General features: G+C 36.8%; 1 protein-coding gene across 1 annotated transcript; it reads right to left on the reverse strand.

Annotated features, from left to right (window-relative positions):
- Positions 1 to 1,293: 1,293 nt before the first annotated feature.
- LOC104270031 (elongator complex protein 2-like) lies at positions 1,294 to 18,741 on the reverse strand (the record flags this gene model as incomplete). The annotated part of the gene is made up of 10 exons (XM_009864262.1): positions 1,294 to 1,443; positions 1,901 to 2,032; positions 3,124 to 3,224; positions 5,081 to 5,176; positions 6,112 to 6,246; positions 7,145 to 7,211; positions 11,936 to 12,000; positions 15,580 to 15,657; positions 16,893 to 17,043; positions 18,656 to 18,741. Coding segments are annotated over 10 exons (1,061 nt in total), but the record flags the coding sequence as incomplete, so codon positions are not given.
- Positions 18,742 to 19,183: the final 442 nt, after the last annotated feature.

Here is a 19,183-nt window from a genome sequence, read left to right on the forward strand (position 1 = left end):
GGTTCACACCACTTGGATATGAAGACTGCTGTCACTCCACTACATCAATCAATTCGAAAGTTTCAAGGACAGCAGAAACAGCTTTACATGTAAATCTCAGTTCTGCCAGAAAATAGGATAAAAATCTAGGAAGCAGCATACATAATGAAGAGCGACAGATAACATATTGACAACTTTTTCGAATGCTGACAACTTATATCATGTGGTAGTCCTGGACTTTGTTTCCATATGTCAAATCCAACATACTATCTTTTCCACAGAGCTGTTCTACCCTCCAGAATCAAAATTAGGGAAAGAAAAGAGGCAGGGAAGGAACTTGGCAATGTGCTTCCTACAACACAAGAGAAAGCTTAGCACTTGAGCTGCAATTGCCACCACTTCTGTGTGGCCCACAAGAAGGAAATCAAGGAACTGGTGCCAAATTCACTCTCCCAAGAACATCAGACTTCCTGTGCTGCTCTACACTGCAAAAGCTTTGATGAGACAGTGTAAACAGCCACCCTTTGTCTCACTCAACCAACCGCACAGCTTGCACAGGGCCCTACGTGACTTCAAACACTCTAGCTTCTGTCCGTTTCCTGAATGGAACATTAGTACTGTTCTACCAGAAAAAGCTGTATTTGTAGGTGAAGAAAATGCAGGAGCCACTAGAAACAGGAACTTTTGCATTCCTAGACAGGGTTTCTCACTCCAAAATTTGGACTTATTTTGGAACAAAGTTATTCAGGAATAATTGTTCTTCAAAAGTTGTTTGCAACTACACAAGGTACACTTGTGCAGTTCAGACAGTCATTGTGGTAAAACAATCAGTGTCATAAACAAAATAGTGTAAAAAAAAAAAAACCCACAGTGAAAAATTTACTTAGAATAAATTCAAAACAAAAAAAACCCAACTCACAATCAAAACTGAGTTTCTTTATGATTACCTGCGCCAGTGCTTAGCCAAGTGTTAAAGAAATAGATGGTTATTAGAATCAGCCATGTATTCCTCCTTCTGAATTGCTACAGAGCCTGTATTTTAAGGCCCTGGGAGAAAAGTAACTGAAGGCAACCCAGAGGCGAAGTCAGGATTAAACAGCAATCATTTTATGTGATTGCTAAAACTCTTCCACAAGTATTTTTGAAGTCAAAACAGCACACTATGAATGACCAAACCAAGCATTTAGACAAGCAGTTTTGAACAGATCATGACCCGATGGTATTTAAGGTTTGAGTTACACTCAGGTGACTTGTTCCAAACTTATGACAGACAAACCTTCTTTATCAACCTCATACAATCTTTGAAGATCGTACCTCTGCCTCTTGTTTTCTTTTCCATGGTGCAAAGAGTCTAGTAGTTTGATCAGAACCAACACTGATGATAAACTCTCCTTCTGGATCCCACTTTACATCCTCTACACTATTAAAATGTCCTGAAATCACAACTTCTGGAGTCCATTCTTTCTATTAAAAAAAGGCACCAAAGAAGCAAGGAGTTTTCAGTTGACTGATTGGCATAATCTAAGCAAAATAAAAGTAACAACATTCTTATCAAGAAAGCAAAAAAGAGGCATTTGATGAAAGCAGAAAATTATTAGAAACCAGAGGGCAAGAGATACAAATAGCAGTTTATTGCTCCAGTCCAAAAGAAACTTAGGCTATGGGTTCAGCTGCCACTTCTGAACAAAGAACAATCAAAAAGAGTTTGGTCTATTGCAGTGACTTCGTGACTCCCATAGGGAAGCAACAGGTTTTAGAGCCTGTGAGACTGCAATCTCCATTCTGTGGAGGAGACTCCTAGAAAGTATTATATTCAGAGGAGGGCTATTTTAATAGTTAATTTTAAATTGTACTCTAACAGTTTTCTATTAACAATGGAACTTACTTCTTTTAATTAGTACTTAAAAAAAAAAAGACATACCTTATTAACTGCAATTTGTTTCCAAAGGTGTAGCGCTCCATGAAAAGCATGAGCAACGATCATTGAACCATCTGGACTAAACTGGCAGTCAAAAAATCCAAGGGTATTGCCACCCACTTCACCCACCCGCACCTGAATTAATGATCAGAAGTGAAACATCCATGAAAACTGCCTTCTATTCTTACAAACTCATCCTAATCTCACGAGATTAAAATCTAGATATAGGTGAGAGGTCATATTACATATAAAACTACAAAGTGAAGCACTAAAATATCACGAGAATTAATGCTGCATGCTACTTTAATGGAGTCTCCTCTCATAAATATTCTAAGAGAAGATCTTGCTCAATCCCCCAACAGTAACAACCTGCAAAAAGCTTTACTGCACAGCACATTTTTAGAAGTTTTTACATTTATCCACAAGCACTACAAGGGACAACAAATGGCATCTCTATGTGATTGCCATATTATGAACTACTTTCTACTTGAAGCAGAAAGGCACTGGAACCTTTGCGGGGTAATTCTCTCCTTTTCTCTCAAGAGAGGGTTAGAACTTCCTTTGTGACAGGAAAAGCCATAAACAGTGGCTGGCATAAACCACCACAAACAATTTTGGCTGAACTGTTGCAATTTGGAAAATTAGGTCAATTAAAAACAAAGCTACCAAGGCACTACATAAATCTGGTTGTACTACTTGTTATTTAAGATGATCCCCATCAGAATAGTGTTCAATATACTACAATGAAACATGAGCATCTAGCTCAAATGGAAGAAAAAAACCTCATGACACAGCCCACAAACAAGTTACTGCGAGCAAAACTAGGCTTGCAAATTGCATGTCAGCTGCTCTGTAGCAGCTCTTGGGTGGACGTTCCCACAAGGATTAACTACAAGTAATTCAAGATGGTTTCTTCTTCTTACCAGGAGTACACAGTGTTACTGTGCAGCACCTGGAGTGCTATACTATGAACACCAGGTGAGCAGAAACTCCTCAATATGGTAATAATAGAGCAAACAATCAATTAAAAAAAACCCCACACTGTACCACATTTTTGAAAAATATAGTTTTACTTGCAACACAGCATCAGAATGAATATTTTTACAAGAAAATGCTTTGCCTTTCTCTCTGATCATTTGATAGAGTTTTTATTCCCTTCAGTACACACACAATGCTGCAAATGCAACCTGAATACAGTATGTATTTTGAGAAAGACTGACACTTGCCTGTTCTAACCACACTCCAGATTCCTTATCAGGTTCCCAGATGATCACGGTTTTGTCCATTGATGCAGACAATATTCTCATTGGTTGTTGCATGCTGCCATCTACAGTACAAGGAAAACGATTACCCTACAACCTACAAGAACACTTTTAAAAAGAATTTGGTCATACTGAAATCCAAATACACTAAGAAAATTGTTCAGCATCAGAGACAAGCAGTGCCTAAAGGCCAGACTTAACTGGCCCTATGATCTCACTAGGCATTCATTAGGAGGTACTGTATTTTTCAGCCATAATCTCTCAAAGGAAATGTAAACACGTACATAACAACCTCCATAGTTTACTGGTTATTCTTTCCAAACTGACGCTGAAACAAATGTAATTTGGAGGAAAATAGAGAGCTTCACAGAGAGACTGCATAGCAGTTCTCAATTCTACTTTTCAAATTAGTTTTTACAGAGAGACCTTCTGTTTAAAACAAAATAATCTCTATACCAATATTCACTGAATTTTTTTCCAAATTAAGTGTTACATTCACTGCATACTTCAATGGACAAGATGCTAGCACCTTGTAATACACACAGCAGTAAGGACTGTTCCCCAAAACGCAGTGAAACACTCCAGACCACCACGCAACATAGTCAGAATGGGGAAGAGGAAACTGCTTCACTATCCAGTTGGGAAACCCCAAGCTGCTGGGGAACTTTTCTTGAGAATGGAGACATTGCTGGGCATCTCTTGAGGCAGTATCTTAAGATACTTTCGGACTTCTACCTTTTGCACCAAGAATTTCTCTCAGATCAGTCTGCCTTTACTGAAGAAGAAAATCTATTTTAGGGAACCCAGGACTGAGCAGGCTACAGAACACAAGCAACTATACACAGGCAGAAGCATGACCTAAGGCACCTAGAAAACTTCATAGTCTAACATTATTCAGATTGCAGTGCAAGACTTACAGGATTATACTCTGCCTAAATGTTGCTCTAACAGGCAAAATATTTTACTAGTTTAAAAACAAACAAACAAACAAAAAAAGAGTAAATGAACAGGTAACTAAGTCAATATTTCTAAAGCAAGTCCTGTGTCTTTCACTACAGGTATTTTGACATTTTAATTGCACTCTACTATTCAAGCACTGTATATACACTTTAAAAAAAGTGGCACTTCGTACTGGTGAAGTCACCCGCCATCAGTAACTCAAGAAAAAAAGGCACCTTTGCCAATATAAATACACAAGGGCATTCTGATGGTGCAAGCATGTCAAATCAAGAATCTCCTCCCCTTACACTCCAGGCAGACATGTACCAGCCAATCAGTACCAAAAACACTGCTATCAGAATTTAAGGATATTAAAAAGATAAGGACTAGCACAAGATGCAAAATTAAACTGTAAATAACTTTTTTTTTTTTAACCAAGAGTCTGAATTAATGACTTAAAAGCTCCTTCTTGGCTAGAGAAAACTGATACTTAAGGAATCCCTGGCATGTTTTACTAATGCATGGATGACTGCAGATTAATCTTCTGAATGCTGCTATTTGTTCCTTTTAGTCAAAGAAAGAGAAAGGAGTGCTCAAGTTAATGTCAACCTTCCAAAGAACAGACATTTCAAATACATGTATCAAGGTAAAATATTAGAGCTATTAATTCATACTGATTAAACTGATTTTTATTCCACAAACAACCAATGAATTACGATAAAGTCAGTACAGCTCAGTTCTTATTGTTCATTAAACAAAACATGACGAAGAGACAGCATCATGCAATACACAGTTACAGACAGAGCCTGTGCCTTAAGATGTGCTATTGTGGCATATTCAGTCAAAACATCCACATAAAACATCATTCACAGAATTGAAACATTTTCATCGGGGACAGGGATAAGTGGACACGCAAACACAACGTGACTGTAGTCTGTGTATATAACACAACATAACTGCTAAGTGTTTGGTATCTTCTTACCTTTGGAAAATGAAGGTTGCCAGTGAACTGCGTACACCCAGTTTTCATGACCAGCCAACACAGACTCCAAAGTAATAGCATATGTTGTATCAGTATCTACCACAAATCAGAGAAAAGCATATTTCTTTCTAAAAGTCAAGAAAGAGCAGGTCATTACTGACATCTTCAGTGAAAAAAATCAACTGTTTTCACCATTCACCAATATCTCAATTTCCTATTGACATTGAATACCTCCTTGAAAACCTACTTTGCTGCAAGCCCAGAGTACCAGGTTGACTCTAAGAGGTCTGCCTGTTGCCTCTGTGGTATCACAGAATTCCCAGAGAACTCTCAAGCAATTTTGAAATAAACTCCGACACTGGCTCTACTCATACTCTCAAACATGCTTACATCTCCAGATGACTGTAAATACAAGCATTAAGATACTTCAGACAATGAATCAGGATTTGCAGGAAGTAGCGTGAGCACTTTTTACACACAACATTATACAAACTTTATTACCTAACTTTCCTAACAATTTACTCCACAGTGTCAGCCTTGGAAGGTTCTGATGTTACAATGCACAGTTTGTCAAATAACTAAAAAGTAAGGCTGCACATACTTATCCCTCATATTTTTCAAAGGTTTAAGTCATAGCAGCAACTCTTAATGCACTGAATTAGAAAGAAAATTAAAGGTATGTTCTTAAACCAGGAGAACTGCACAGCAGTTTACCTCCCAGAGACATGTATCTCATGACTATGGAATCTCATGGCATTTGGAGTATGTGTGACAACACATGCTGATACTAACCTCTCTCACTGCTTTACCATTTTTTGTACCGCATCACTAACTTCACAGAGTCACAGCTTTAAAACAATAGCTCCACTTTTTCTAACAGATGAATAAAAATAATGCGGTCAAACTGGTCTCAAATTGCTCTTAACATAAGGAACAAAACAAATTAGACAGTAACCACCTCGTTAGCCACCTTGAAACCACAAACAGATGCACAAGTGAAGTCATGTAAAAATTTCATAATTGTTACCTACCTTGGACAGTAAAAACATTCTCTTTCAGTCTTATGGAATCATCTTCAGTTTCTGGAAGTTGCTTTGATTTTGTACACACTTTCCAAATTCTTATTAAACAATCCTGAGCACAGCTTGCTAGGAAAAGCTCTTGACCTATTTGGTTTAAAAGAGGAAAAAAAAATTTAGAGCCATGCTTTCACTACAACCACTGCCATGACTAATCTACCCTCTTTCCAAACACATACTACACACCATTATCCTAATTTTTCCTATTGTACACAGTATCATAAACTGCTGTTTTATTTCAGCACCAACTTATTTACCCATTTCAAACGCCACACTAGTCTAGAACACACTATGCATATTTTTCTGCTTATAAGACATGGTAAATCCTGCACATGTACATATGCCCTACTACTTACAGCCTTTGCTCTCAAAATTCTCACAGCCTCGATACTCATCAAAATCTCCTTTCCTCCTTTTCTTTCTTCAGGATTACAGCGTCCTCTGATTCCCTCTGTTTTATTTTTGCCATTGCAAGAACTGTTTGATTAGTTCACATCTGAATTGATTCTTCTCTTAACCTATTTCTACATATTAAAAAGGGGGAGGGGAAGAAGTACTATTTCTCCCTACCCTCCCCCTTTGACATAGTCCGCTCTTACTAACTCAGGTACAGGCATTTGCATGTTGAAAAGGACAAGCTCCTAAAACTCCAGTTTCTTTGCATTTACCCACCAGTCACATAAACATACTTGAAACAAGCAAGACAAAATGAGAGATACAAACACAAGATGATAGTGTTCTGTATCAATCCTTCCATAGCCACCATTTTGGTAACTAAAATACAACTGGAGCACAGGGTCGACAATTTTTTTGTTTTAACAGGTCACAAAGATTTTTAGTATTTCTACCACAACCTCAGAAAAAAAAAAACCTCACAACCATAAGAGTTTAGGCACTGCAGTGTCTCAAAACCATCTGCTGGAGGGGTAGAACAGTAATACTGTCATTAAACCAGTATTCTACTTAATCCATCTTTCATACTAACCACAGACTGCCCATTCAACACCTCTTATCCAATCTTCATGGCCAGGAAGTATTAATGTTTTCTGAAACTGAATAAAAATTCCTGTTATATCATAGAAATGCAATTAATTACCACACACATATGAGCAATTAGCTTTGGGTTTTCAAGTCTTCTGTCTACAGCATCTATTATTTAAAATTGGAAAAATAAGCTGCTACTGAGGATTGTAATTTACTGACAGATTCTAAACAGGCATTTTTGGGTTTGCCACCATTGGTAAATGTGTCACATCATGGCCGTTCCCATATATTAGCAGGAAAGAATTTAACGTTCTCACCTTCGGGAGGCTACAGTCTCTCCATGATATAAATGAAATTTTTTAAGTTTATAAGACTTACAGTGATGTAGAAAGAAGAACATAATGGTACATAATTTGTATTACACATGTGAGGCAGATGCAACAGTAAATGATGTGGAAAATGTATACAGGTAAAATCAAGTGTAAGATGAAGGGTAGATGTCTTGAAATTATTTCACTGTGTCTTAAGATGTGCTATCGTGACATATTCAGCCGAAATATCCATATACTTATAAAACATCATTTGCAGAATTGAAACAGACTCAGAAATCAGTGTCACTTCTCTTTAGTCCATACTTGCCTGGGTATTCCCCAAAATCACCTTTCCACCAAAAAGCATTACTCAGCTTCTCTTTGTTCTATATTTGCATTCCTAATGTCACAGAACCATCGGTAGGAGATACGTGACCAGAACAGCTTAACAGAAATTTTCAAATCAGAGTTTTGGTCTTGATTCAGAACGTGGTCTCAGAGCCACCAAAGTCTCATTTGACTCGTCATTTCTGCACTCACTGGCACTTCTGGATGTGGCATTCCAAATGGATGTTTATGCTGAACACCCAACTGCTTATGTGTAAATAAAGGCTGGGACAGCCCAGGAGGCAAGATCAAACAGTGACCTAAAGGTTCTTCTGAAGGCTATGTGTTTCTGGCAACACATTTAAAAATAAATAAAGTCTTTTTAACAATTCACATTTTATCTAATAGATAAAACACCTTTTTAGTCATTCATTTAGATAATCTTTGACATAATGCTCTGTATTTTACATCCACTAAGATTAGCTGGTAAAATTGCTCCCAACTGAAAGACTGGTTCAGGCTGAACTATTGCTAACACTCTTTTTATGCTTCCTTTTAGGCTGAACAGTGTGCATATCTCCTGAAACTTGACTTTAATATTAATCTAAACACACAACTAAGAATTTTTAATTTCAAGGTATTATTTTGCTGGGGGTTTTTTAAACTACCCTCATCTTCTTAGATAAAAGAGAAACATTAAGAAAAGTAGACATTTGTTTTCTCTTTAAGGAGAGTAAAACTAATTACTTTGAGGTTTCTAATTCACCTCCCAAATAAGAGTTCTAAGCACTACTTAGCCTTAAGTCAAGCGTGGAGTTCTTTTGTGCTATAGAAAAAGCACTCAAAAATTTCAAGATATTTTTTCCCATAAAAATTAAAATTGCCCACTGAAATTGAGCAAGCAGTAGAATTGCTGTTATGACTTTAGCTTGGGTTTTTTTGTACCAGCGTTGGTGTTTTCTTTAAAGTCTCTTGGCATCACACATTCAAGTTTCTTCAGGTGTATTCTGCTCTAAAAATGTATCAATTTAAAGCTTCTTGCAGATGCACATGCGCATTATTTTTCAATGACTCCAAGTTTTTACTATCTAGGTTATATTTGCAAGTATTTTGAGCTGCCATTCCTCTTGTTTTTACAGACTTTGTTTCTATAGTCTCAGCTTTCTCCTCCTTTATTCCAGTTTTCCTCTCGGTCCTTACCAGGTACATAAAACTATCAGAAGTGACAGCACCAACCACTGAATCTAAAAAAAAAAAAATCCTCATGGTCCAAGTCACCTACCTCACAGGACTTCCTATGCCTCTTAACTAATCTCTGAACAATTTTAAATAGCAGCAATTTGGTCTCTTTTCTCTTAGGCAAAGAACAAGGCTGTTTTGTGGCAGCATAACTAGTGAAGTTACATTCTCTGTGGACATGCCCAGTACACTCTACACAACTAACTCTGCCGATGCTTTGGGTAGGTGTCCTTCAGGATCAGGCAGGTAAAATTGTTTGGCAAATTCACTGACTGCTACACATAGCAATAAGAGGTCCAAATCTTCTCAGTTTTTCCCCATTGGACACTAGATGCAATATTCCTCCTCTATCCAGCTGTTAAGTCTTACAGAATTCGAAAGAGTCCAAATTATCTTTATTCCACTTCTCAATTAGGTTAAATTTTTTGGAGGAAATATACTCAAACATGCCCAGCAAAATCTTCTCACAGAAGGCAACCTCAACATAGAGATGTTTTGTTCTAAAGCTCTAGTATGATCTTCTGGTTTACTTACTGTCCCTCTATAAGCTTGTAATATCTCAAGCAGGAAGGCATATAATTGTTTCCAAAAGATTTTTTCCCTGGGTACTTTTATATATCAACATCCTCTTTCAAGAGCTCAGAAAAGCAAAGAGATCATTTTCTCTCTATTGCTTCACAAAATAAAGGTTTTGAAGCCTGCCCACACTCGATTTCAAAAACTAAATCGTTCTTATGAATAAATATCTTCCAACTGTAAAATGTCAGTGTGTACCAAAAGGCAGTCTTTACCAGCTAACTGAAGATGCCTCATCCAACCTCAGAGCACAACAGTGCCCTCCAAGTTTCATTAGAATGTCCCATTATGAACTTAGATTCTACCTTGGGGATCATGCAATCATTTTTTAGGGCACTAATTGAAGAAAGAGGTTTTCAAGAGTTACAATTAACAGGACACAGCTACAAGGCCTTATCAGCTAGAGAAGGATGCAGAGATTTAGATTCTAGGCACTCTTCTATGCTAAGTTCCTGTGAAAAATCACAGGACAATACTGACATTTCCTTCAAATAGGTCTAAAAGTAGATCTACAGAAGCCATAAAAAGGTGTTAGCAGATCTGAGGGAACCCAGCTACAGAGGAGAACCTCCCTTTAGCAGCTAGGAAGGAGTTTACATCAGAAGACTAACAAGGATGTTTTTATTCTCTTGATAGCCATAATGCACTATGCAGGCACTTTTACTCCACAGGGAACCAAACTTGGGCTCTTCTCTTTGAGATCTGTACAGTCCACTCAGTTAAAAGAGATGTTCTGAAATGGCAGATGTCAACCAGAAGTCCCACCTCGTTTAGAAAAAAAATTTAAAAATAAAAAAAATAAAAAGAGACGCTGAGCCTCAACTCTGCCAGGACAGCTGGTGAAAATACTTTCTAAAATTACAAACTGAAGGAAAATGTGTGAAGAAAACCACAAGTAAGAAAAAAATTCCTCATGCCTCGTGTGATTGAAGCTTCCTACCTCCAAACTTGCTGATGAAGCTGAAGATGTTTATTGCAGTTACCTTTATTGTTTATTGCAATTACCTTCCTTTATCCTTCACAGACTGACTGCATGTAAGAACGGCTACAAATGCTATTACACTGAAGTCTGGTCAACAACCAGCAAAATGAGGGACCTCTGAACGCTTATGGCAGTCAAATTGCATATTATTTGTTAATCTAAACCACATAAGAAAACAGTTTCCAGATTTTGAATGAGGAAAATCAACTACACAACCCCTGACATGAAAGCTTTTCTTTAGCACACCAAGAATCATGAGAGGCTTTCTGCCATTGGTAATGCCAAAGAATGTCATTAAACTGATTCAACTCATGAACTATGTAGGGGAGGGGTAAAAAAAAAAAGCAGCTAAGAAAGAAACGCTTCTTTCCTGCTTAGTGGTCAACAAATCACTGAATATAGCAGATAAAGTATGACATTTATTCTACGGACAAAACCAAAAAAGAAATCTTATTATTCTATGTTGCAGCATGACAGGCAAAAGTATCTAAAGTAGCTTTTATCTCTCAGAAAGCAAAAAGGAGAATCTATTCTCCAGTTTCTAAGGGGACTGCCTCAACAAATGCAGAAGAGTGGTGCCTACATATGTTAATTCCAACAGGAGTTTCTGAATGATAGGTTCAGTGGTGCACTGTGGGGCAGTGTTTGTGATCCGAGTTTCGGGGTTTTTAAGGGAACCATTGAGAGAAAGAACAGACATTGACTTCTGTTTTGGAAGAAAGTTATCCAACAAATGCTTCAGAGTCTAAAAAGACTTCAGAACAGATACAAGAGAGAACAGAATTTCTCTGTACTGCTTCAAAGGAATATTTAACGGTATGAAAAACTAAAGATAGCTACAGCTCCCAAATAATACATGAAAAATGTGCGTGCTTTAAGAAGATCAGACACTGCTTCAAATACTTTTCAATATTCAGAAGCATTCAGCACAGAAAGTATACTTAGCAAAAAACATGCAAAATCACAGATAGAAATCATACAATTTTTAATATAAGAATTTCTAGACTGAAAGTAACATTTCCATACGAACCACTCAATACATGGAAACTCAGTAAAGGACATTTGCTGCTATTTTTTGTCAGTGAGAATAGAAACACAGGTTATCTTCACACAGGGGAAAAAATAAGAAAAACCAACACTTTTATGCAATGAATCTGATTTCAACATTCTATATGAACATTTCATCATTACCCAGAAAAATGGATCAACTATTTGAACAGAGATACTTGTATGTGATGATTTTCTAGAGACAGATAGCAGTTACTAAAGATCATCAAAAAAAAAAAAAAGTAGTGCACATGAAAAGAAGCAGAAGAATTGAGTGACAATCTGTGCAAGAGACAAAAAACAAAATTACCTGGCCTTTCTGCTGTATAAACAAATGTATTTTGCAGTCATCACCACCGCAAGCCAGTATTGGTACTGAAAAAAGAAAATCTTCATTATTCAAGTTACAAAACATGGAAAGCTATATAAATGACAAAAATCAATATGGTTTCAATAAATACATTAATACAGACAAGCAAGCACTATATCACATTTCCTAAATTAGACACGTAACATCATTTGAAATAAATGAGTATTTCAAGAACACAAAACTCAAGTTATCTTGGCACTAAATGATATCTACAAATACTTAAGATGCTAAAGAGTAGTCGTCTTCAAGCTTATGTATCTGTAGGAAGTTTGAGCATTGGAGATTTTTAGTTATGTTTATTTTATTGATGTCAACAGGTATTTTACTCTAAATACAAAAGAAGCAAGCAGCAAAACAAAATTGCTCACAACTAAGACAATTCAAGTCCTAAATCAACTGAAATAAGTATACAGATGGAGGTAGCATAATTATTACTTGGCAAATTAAAAGATAGAACAAAAAAAAAAAAAAAGACAGACGACCACTAACTCTAGACAAGGACATGAAAGCAATCAACATTATCATACATCTGCTCAAGTCTTGACTAGTCTACCTCTACAAGCTATCTAGAAAGTGCATAAGAAACACAAGTCTATCAAATCAAACCAGGTAATATTATGTCCAAGGGTAAAACAAGAGAATTAAGCAGTGTGTTAATTTGTCTCTCCCACAGAAGGTGATGGGGAAAAATAGCTAACCCTCAACTCTACTCTTTTTGGGTCATAACAACAAGGTAGTGCTGCTACAGACTAAAACAGCAAAAGAAAATTAATTAGAAAATTATGAAGAATTAAGTTATACGGGCTAGATGTTTGCATTTCTCAAGACAACAAAATACTATATTTCTCTAAAATCAACTACATTTTATAAAAGCTAAATGACATTCCTTTAACAGATGTTATCTTTATTATGGATAGACAAAAAAAAAATCCACCTAAATATTCATAAGTTTACACTCTACGTTAGCTTCCCCTTTTTGCCTGTATCAAACCTGTGCCTAGTTACCTGCTGCTCCTCTCATGCTTCCAAGTCACATCGCACATTCTTACACCCCCACCACTTGTTGCTTCTCTCCAACCTCTAATTCACATTTCACCTCCATCTCCCCTTTGCCTTACACAGTGTGAAAACGGACTGCTTTAGACTGAAGGTTATGAGCTGTTTTGAAAGCAGACCTCATCTTCAGGTCCATGGAAACTGGCCACAAAATACAATACCATGTATGTTCTTGGAATCTGTATCATCCCTTCTCAAGGACATGTACCAAGGATAAAAGTTTGACTAATAAGAACAAGAGAATTATGATCTAGTTGCTTATCTAAGAAATGTAAAAGCTTTCACTCAAGAAGTTCCATCAAGAAGTATATAACTAGCAAAAACAGACAAGGATATAGTTTGTCATATACACACTCTAGAGTATTAGAATATGGACCTGAGATAAAGTCCTGCAAAGAACTTATTAGTTGGAAGCTTTGGTCCAGTTACAGCAGGGACAGTGTGATCAGCAAAGATTTTTCAAGTTCACTCGCTCTTTTTTTCACACGCTGCAATTCAGTTGTGAGGAGACAACTCTTGCTTAACAAAAGTCAATCTATGGCATCACAATTCTCCAGGTGGCAGGAAGAATCACAGTATGTGACAAAAGAGCCAATCAAGATGTGTAAAATAGTAACGCCTCTCCCCAGCACTTCAGAAGATGACTGTAAAGGAACTCCTTAACTAAGAGGCTGCCAGTAAAGTGCTCAAGCTATACTCCAGCAGCAAATGACTGTTCAATATTCTCTAAGTCTGCTGGGTTTCCCTATCTGACTTCACAAAAACGATTTTTTTTAAAAAATAACTTATTTTTAAGGATAATTAGTTAAACTAACAGGATTCAAGGTCTTCAATGTCTCTTGAAAGCTAAAGCGTCAGCTAAATGAACTGAATAAGTGAATTTCAACACAAGCCTTAAATTTCGTTGCTTGGTGAAAACAGAGGTTACTGTAAATGCTTCTAGTTCAGGAGAGTAGTTTAAGACTTTCAGAAAAGTAATTTTGGATTCAATTCCTGATTTAAGAACTGCAGATTGTCTTCAAGAGAAAAGCTTCTTTAAATCTTAATACAGCTGCCAAAAGAGCCTTCATGAACATTTCAGAGCAACTCCTAAAGTTACTACGGATCATCTTTCCCTGAAGATCATTAAAACTCCAAATTGCCATTACAGATTAATGTTTCTGACAAAGTTATCAGCAGTAAGATTTTAAATAATATATTTCAAGCTACTCCATTTAGATTTCAGGATTAACATACTCCTCTAAACAGAAAAAGTTCAGTTGTATGGACTACTACATCAGATTTAGGGAAAAAATCCAGAATATGGCTATGCTGTATTAAAAGCCTCTTCATAGATTTCTAGGGTAAATATTTCTCATGATACATTTATCATTCAAAATCCAAGCTGTTTCTTTACAGTTTTGGCAGCACAGACCATTCATACTGGAACTGGTATTAAAAACATAAACGTACAGGATTTTTTTTTTAATTCTCTGCACAAAACTGCGCACAAATAATTTCTCGTTTGAAAACAATTGCAGCTCTTCAGAAAAGTAAGGTACTCTTTTTCAGGTTATGAGCACTGTGTTGTTTTGGATAACTAATTTGAACTGGGATGGGAACAGGTCATAATAAAGGACTGTCCTGCTCTGAATGCAGCTTTAAGCAACACTGGGTTTGGGGGCCTCTGGGAGACTTTCACAGCAAAACAAAATGCTCGCTATTCCACCATTTAAAGAAGCTTCAAGCGTGCCATAGTATGTTGGTTTCAGAAGCATTTAGTTTTAAGAATTAATAAAATAACGTTCATTTAAGGTTGCAGCAAACAGTTTAAATCTCTAAATACAGTAAGAACCTTCTTCTCTTTGGAGCCTGGCACTCCTCCATCCAGTCAAAAGGCTCTAATGATACTTAAACCTAGTTCTGCAGATGTGTCTGGCTTGAGGATACATTTAGTCTTTAAAAATAAAGCTCCTATAGATTTGCAGTGTAAGAATGTGTCTGTGGCAGGGTACAAAAACTACACATTTATGTTAATAGAAAAGTCCATAAATCAGATTGAACAGTCAGGTTAAAGTTGTTCAGCATCTCAATTTTTCCACATTTAAGACTGAACAGGTGATAAACACTGATCGGTAAATTACAATTTTTGATGCAGGCCTGAAGATTCTTTTTGTGGATCCTGCCCTCCAATCCAAACAACAAGAACAAACGTACACAGCAGCACCAGAAGAGGTGGGTCAAACTAACAGCATGATCCTATCCCCTTCACTTGTAGCTCTCTTACCCCATTTTTAACTTCCCTGTGTTCAACTCAAGAACTCCATTTAAGTCTCATTTTGAAGACATTGTAATTAGACAGTATTTTTCTAATTGCCAAGAAGGATTCAGTGAAAATCTTTAGATAGTAGCAGTAGTTTAGGCTGATTCCATGGAAAACAAGAAACATGGTACAAGGGTCTGGAGTTGGTCAAATGAAAAAATTTATTTCTGTGATTTCTTAGATTTTGTTTCCTGCATTGATATTCAGTATGTGCATCTGTACTTACCATCGCTGCCAGGCAAGAAGGATAAGCAGACATCCATAACAAATCCATTTCCAAACTGCAGAATTTCAATGCATTTAGCTGAAAAACAAGGACAGTGTTGATCTCATTTGTTGTTAAGTATTACAGTTACACTGTCATTTCCTTTAGTTGTGTAGTTAAAATTTCTCATTCAGTTTTATTTTAAGGTGCTTAAAAACTTCCACTTTTTTTCAGAAGCCTAAATAATAATAATGTTATCTCTGTGAGGGCACTGAAATTCATCCAGAGTTAGCTGAGTTAGAAGCTAAGTCACTGTTCTCCACTGAGTATTAAAGCTGTGCAGCTTCAGTGTGGTAACACATCAGAAGCGATAAACATTGCAAATTACACCCTGTGGCAACCGCATTGACTACACACAAAGTTAAAACCAAATCCATTTGCTACAAGAATGAGATGAGCAAAAAAAACAACCTTCCTGCAAAAACCCGTGAGCTCCTGCAAGTGGTTAAACTGGCAAACCATGGAGATCAGAGCAACCAACTGGATAGCACAAAAACCTGTCTACAGAAGCAGAATTGGTATTTCTAACCACTGGAACCCACAACAGCAAGCTAAGAAAAGGAAGACAGAACTTCACAGTTTAGGAGCATGAGAAACACCTTCCTGAGCACAGGACCAAACACTGGCAACTCCCATCTATTTCTCTAGAGTAGGTAGGGCAACATGAAATCCTGAAGTACCTCAAATAAGAAAGCAGCTTGAGAGATGCAGTCAGTACCACTCAACTAGAAAATAACACTTAAATCTAGATTATCCATGCTATTTCTTATGTATTTCAAACAGCTGCTCTTCCAAGTGTCCATGCACGCACCTTCTTCACCAGAAGGTCAAGAGCCTATCAGCCCACACTTCATTGGACTCGAGTCAAAAGTAACTAACAAGCGACTAGTTTAACCTCACATTTCTAATGCCAGTATTAATCATTTTGCTAAGTAATTTTACTTCACGCACACATACAGCTAGTCCGCTACCACACTACAGGATAAAACGATGGTTCAGATTATCAGATTCTGAACACATACTAAAAAATATCATGTAAATTCAGCTGACACGCCACTTATTAAAAACAAAGAACAAAAACTACAGGACAAATCCGACCTAGGGCTGTTAAACTGGTACAACCCTCAGCTTTCAAAGAGCAGTATAGTCATACAACGTACCAAAGTCTGAAGAGAGATCAATGTAGTCACATTAAAAGAGGTTAGTATATAGCCAAGTGCATCAATGGATAAGCATTCATCAGCCAGTATGCCGTCCCCAGCGTTAAAAGTTACCTTCTGAACCATGTCGAGACCAGATCCTCACAGTAGAGTCAGAAGCTGCAGAAGCTATTAGCAGATTTAAATCAGGTTCATCCAGCTGGTAGACAGCATCCACAGCACAAACTGCTTCAGTATGGCCTTTGAGAGGAATGCTTTTCACATGCTAAACACACACCAGAAAGTTTTGCGAAGTTATAGAAATAAACAACATTAAATTCCAGTAGCTCATCTGTGAGAACTTTTAACGTCATTTTAAGAAATAAAATAATTTAATACTAAAAATGAGTTGTATGCCAGTAGTTAAGCTATAACATCTTCCAAGAAAACACAGAGAAGGGATACAGAAGTAACGACTATTAACTTGATAAGATTTTGCTCAAAGCTAAACAGAATTAAACATTCCTGTGTACACTAAGCAAACCTTTCTTTGAGGAAAGCTGGAAACAGTACAGAAGTTAGGAAGAGTTTTCCCTCCTTTCTCTCATTCTCTTGCCCCTCTGACCCTAAGAAATATCTCAGAACCTTAGCGAAGGAAGCAGAGCAGAGAACATAATGGAATAAGGAGCAGCTACAAGCAGCTCTAGTAGCAGTTTAGTGTGTTCTTGCAACTCAAAACAGGTTTTTATTCCTTTGAAATACCAACAAGAGAAACAAAACCTCTAAATTTTGACTCAGCTACCTGCTTCCTTCATGTATGAATACAGGTGATTCAGTTTGTAATCTACTCCTCAAGCACAATTAGCAAAACAAGAAGCTTTTAATTCTGCAACTAGTGTTTATCCAATTTGAAACAAACACACTTGACATGTCTTTTAAGAATTTACACTAGTCTAGAACTGTTGTTAAAACGTGCACATTTAGTCACATTCTTTGTCAGGCTGCTGCAAGGCTGTACACCACACCGGAGGAAAAGGTTAATAAAGAAATCTGTAGGCTATTTTACATAAATACTTAGTCACAACAGATCAGGATCAGAAATTTCTGAGAACATTCCCCCCTCAAACTAGGTGTGTTTCCCCGCAATGGACATTCTTGTGCATTTTTAAATGCCATGTCTAATCTAGCTTGAGACAGTCTATGAAATGAGTTACTTGAACAGCCATTCACAAATTTATGTCTGATAAGAATGATTTTAAAATGTAGATAATAAAGTATTTTTAATCTAAATTTCATTTCATTCTGAAGGCTCTTTTACAACATCTTTTGCTTTATGTTTTACATTATGAATAAAAAATTAGTGTGTCTCAAAAACCCAATTGTTTCACAGATTTCTTTTTTTTATTTTCTCTTTTAAACACTTACCCCAACTTGTATATTGTCATGGTAAGACTACCTATACAAATGCTACACTGCCCCACAGATGGACTGTAAGTCTCTAGAAGAAGATATATAGAAACAAGGAAGAAGGATACAGGGAATATCACCTAAAAATGAGCCACATGGTTTGAATATTTCAAGGCAGTTTAAGAGAAAGTGCTACAGGAGATCAGAAAACTGATGGCTCAAGAACAAACAGGACCTTTTGGCCATGCCAGACAAAGCCACCTGATGACCAGTTGGTTAATTTCTTAATGAAGGCTGATTTGAAAAAGATCAACTACAGCAAAGAAGAAACAAAAGTAAAATACAACATGACAGAACACTAACAATTTGAAGGAGATTCACATGGGGTTCAACAGTCAAGGTAAAATAGGAAATATAGACAAAACAGATAATTTATGGCATATGAGAAATCAGGGCAGAGAAAGCCTTAAAAAGAGATTATTCCTGCTTACCTGATTATTCCATGTTCCTGATCCATTCCATTCCCAAAGAATGAGTTGTTTATCAGATCCACCAGAAACTAACTCTGTTTCAGAAGCTAAAAAACAAAACATTTGGATAATCCTGTGAACTCACTTTGTAACAGCACTCAACAACACAGGCAGTTACACTGGTACCATGTGTCAGCTGTAAGCAAAGTTTCCATCAAAATTAAGTATGGCTAATATGAGTTGCACTGTACAGGACAGCTTAAGAGCAAAGGTATTCTCTGAAACGAGGTAAAGAGAAAAGTCACCGGAATACTTACATTTATCATGTTCATACAGAACTTTTATCTTTTCAAAAAGATTCTCAAATCCAACAGTGTAAATTAGTATTTTCTTTTTCAGAAGATAGGAAGACAAGAGAATCCTAACCAAACAGAATTCAAAACCTTACCTGCAAGTTTAACTCCTAAGTTCCCTGAAAATAATTTAATCAATTTTAAGATGCAAATGTTTCAGTGCAACCAGTTGATAGCAGTTTACATCGCTACTAAA

The sequence above is a fragment of the Apaloderma vittatum genome, unplaced genomic scaffold (assembly GCF_000703405.1).
Source record: "Apaloderma vittatum isolate BGI_N311 unplaced genomic scaffold, ASM70340v1 scaffold33242, whole genome shotgun sequence".
NCBI classification, from domain to species: domain Eukaryota; kingdom Metazoa; phylum Chordata; class Aves; order Trogoniformes; family Trogonidae; genus Apaloderma; species Apaloderma vittatum.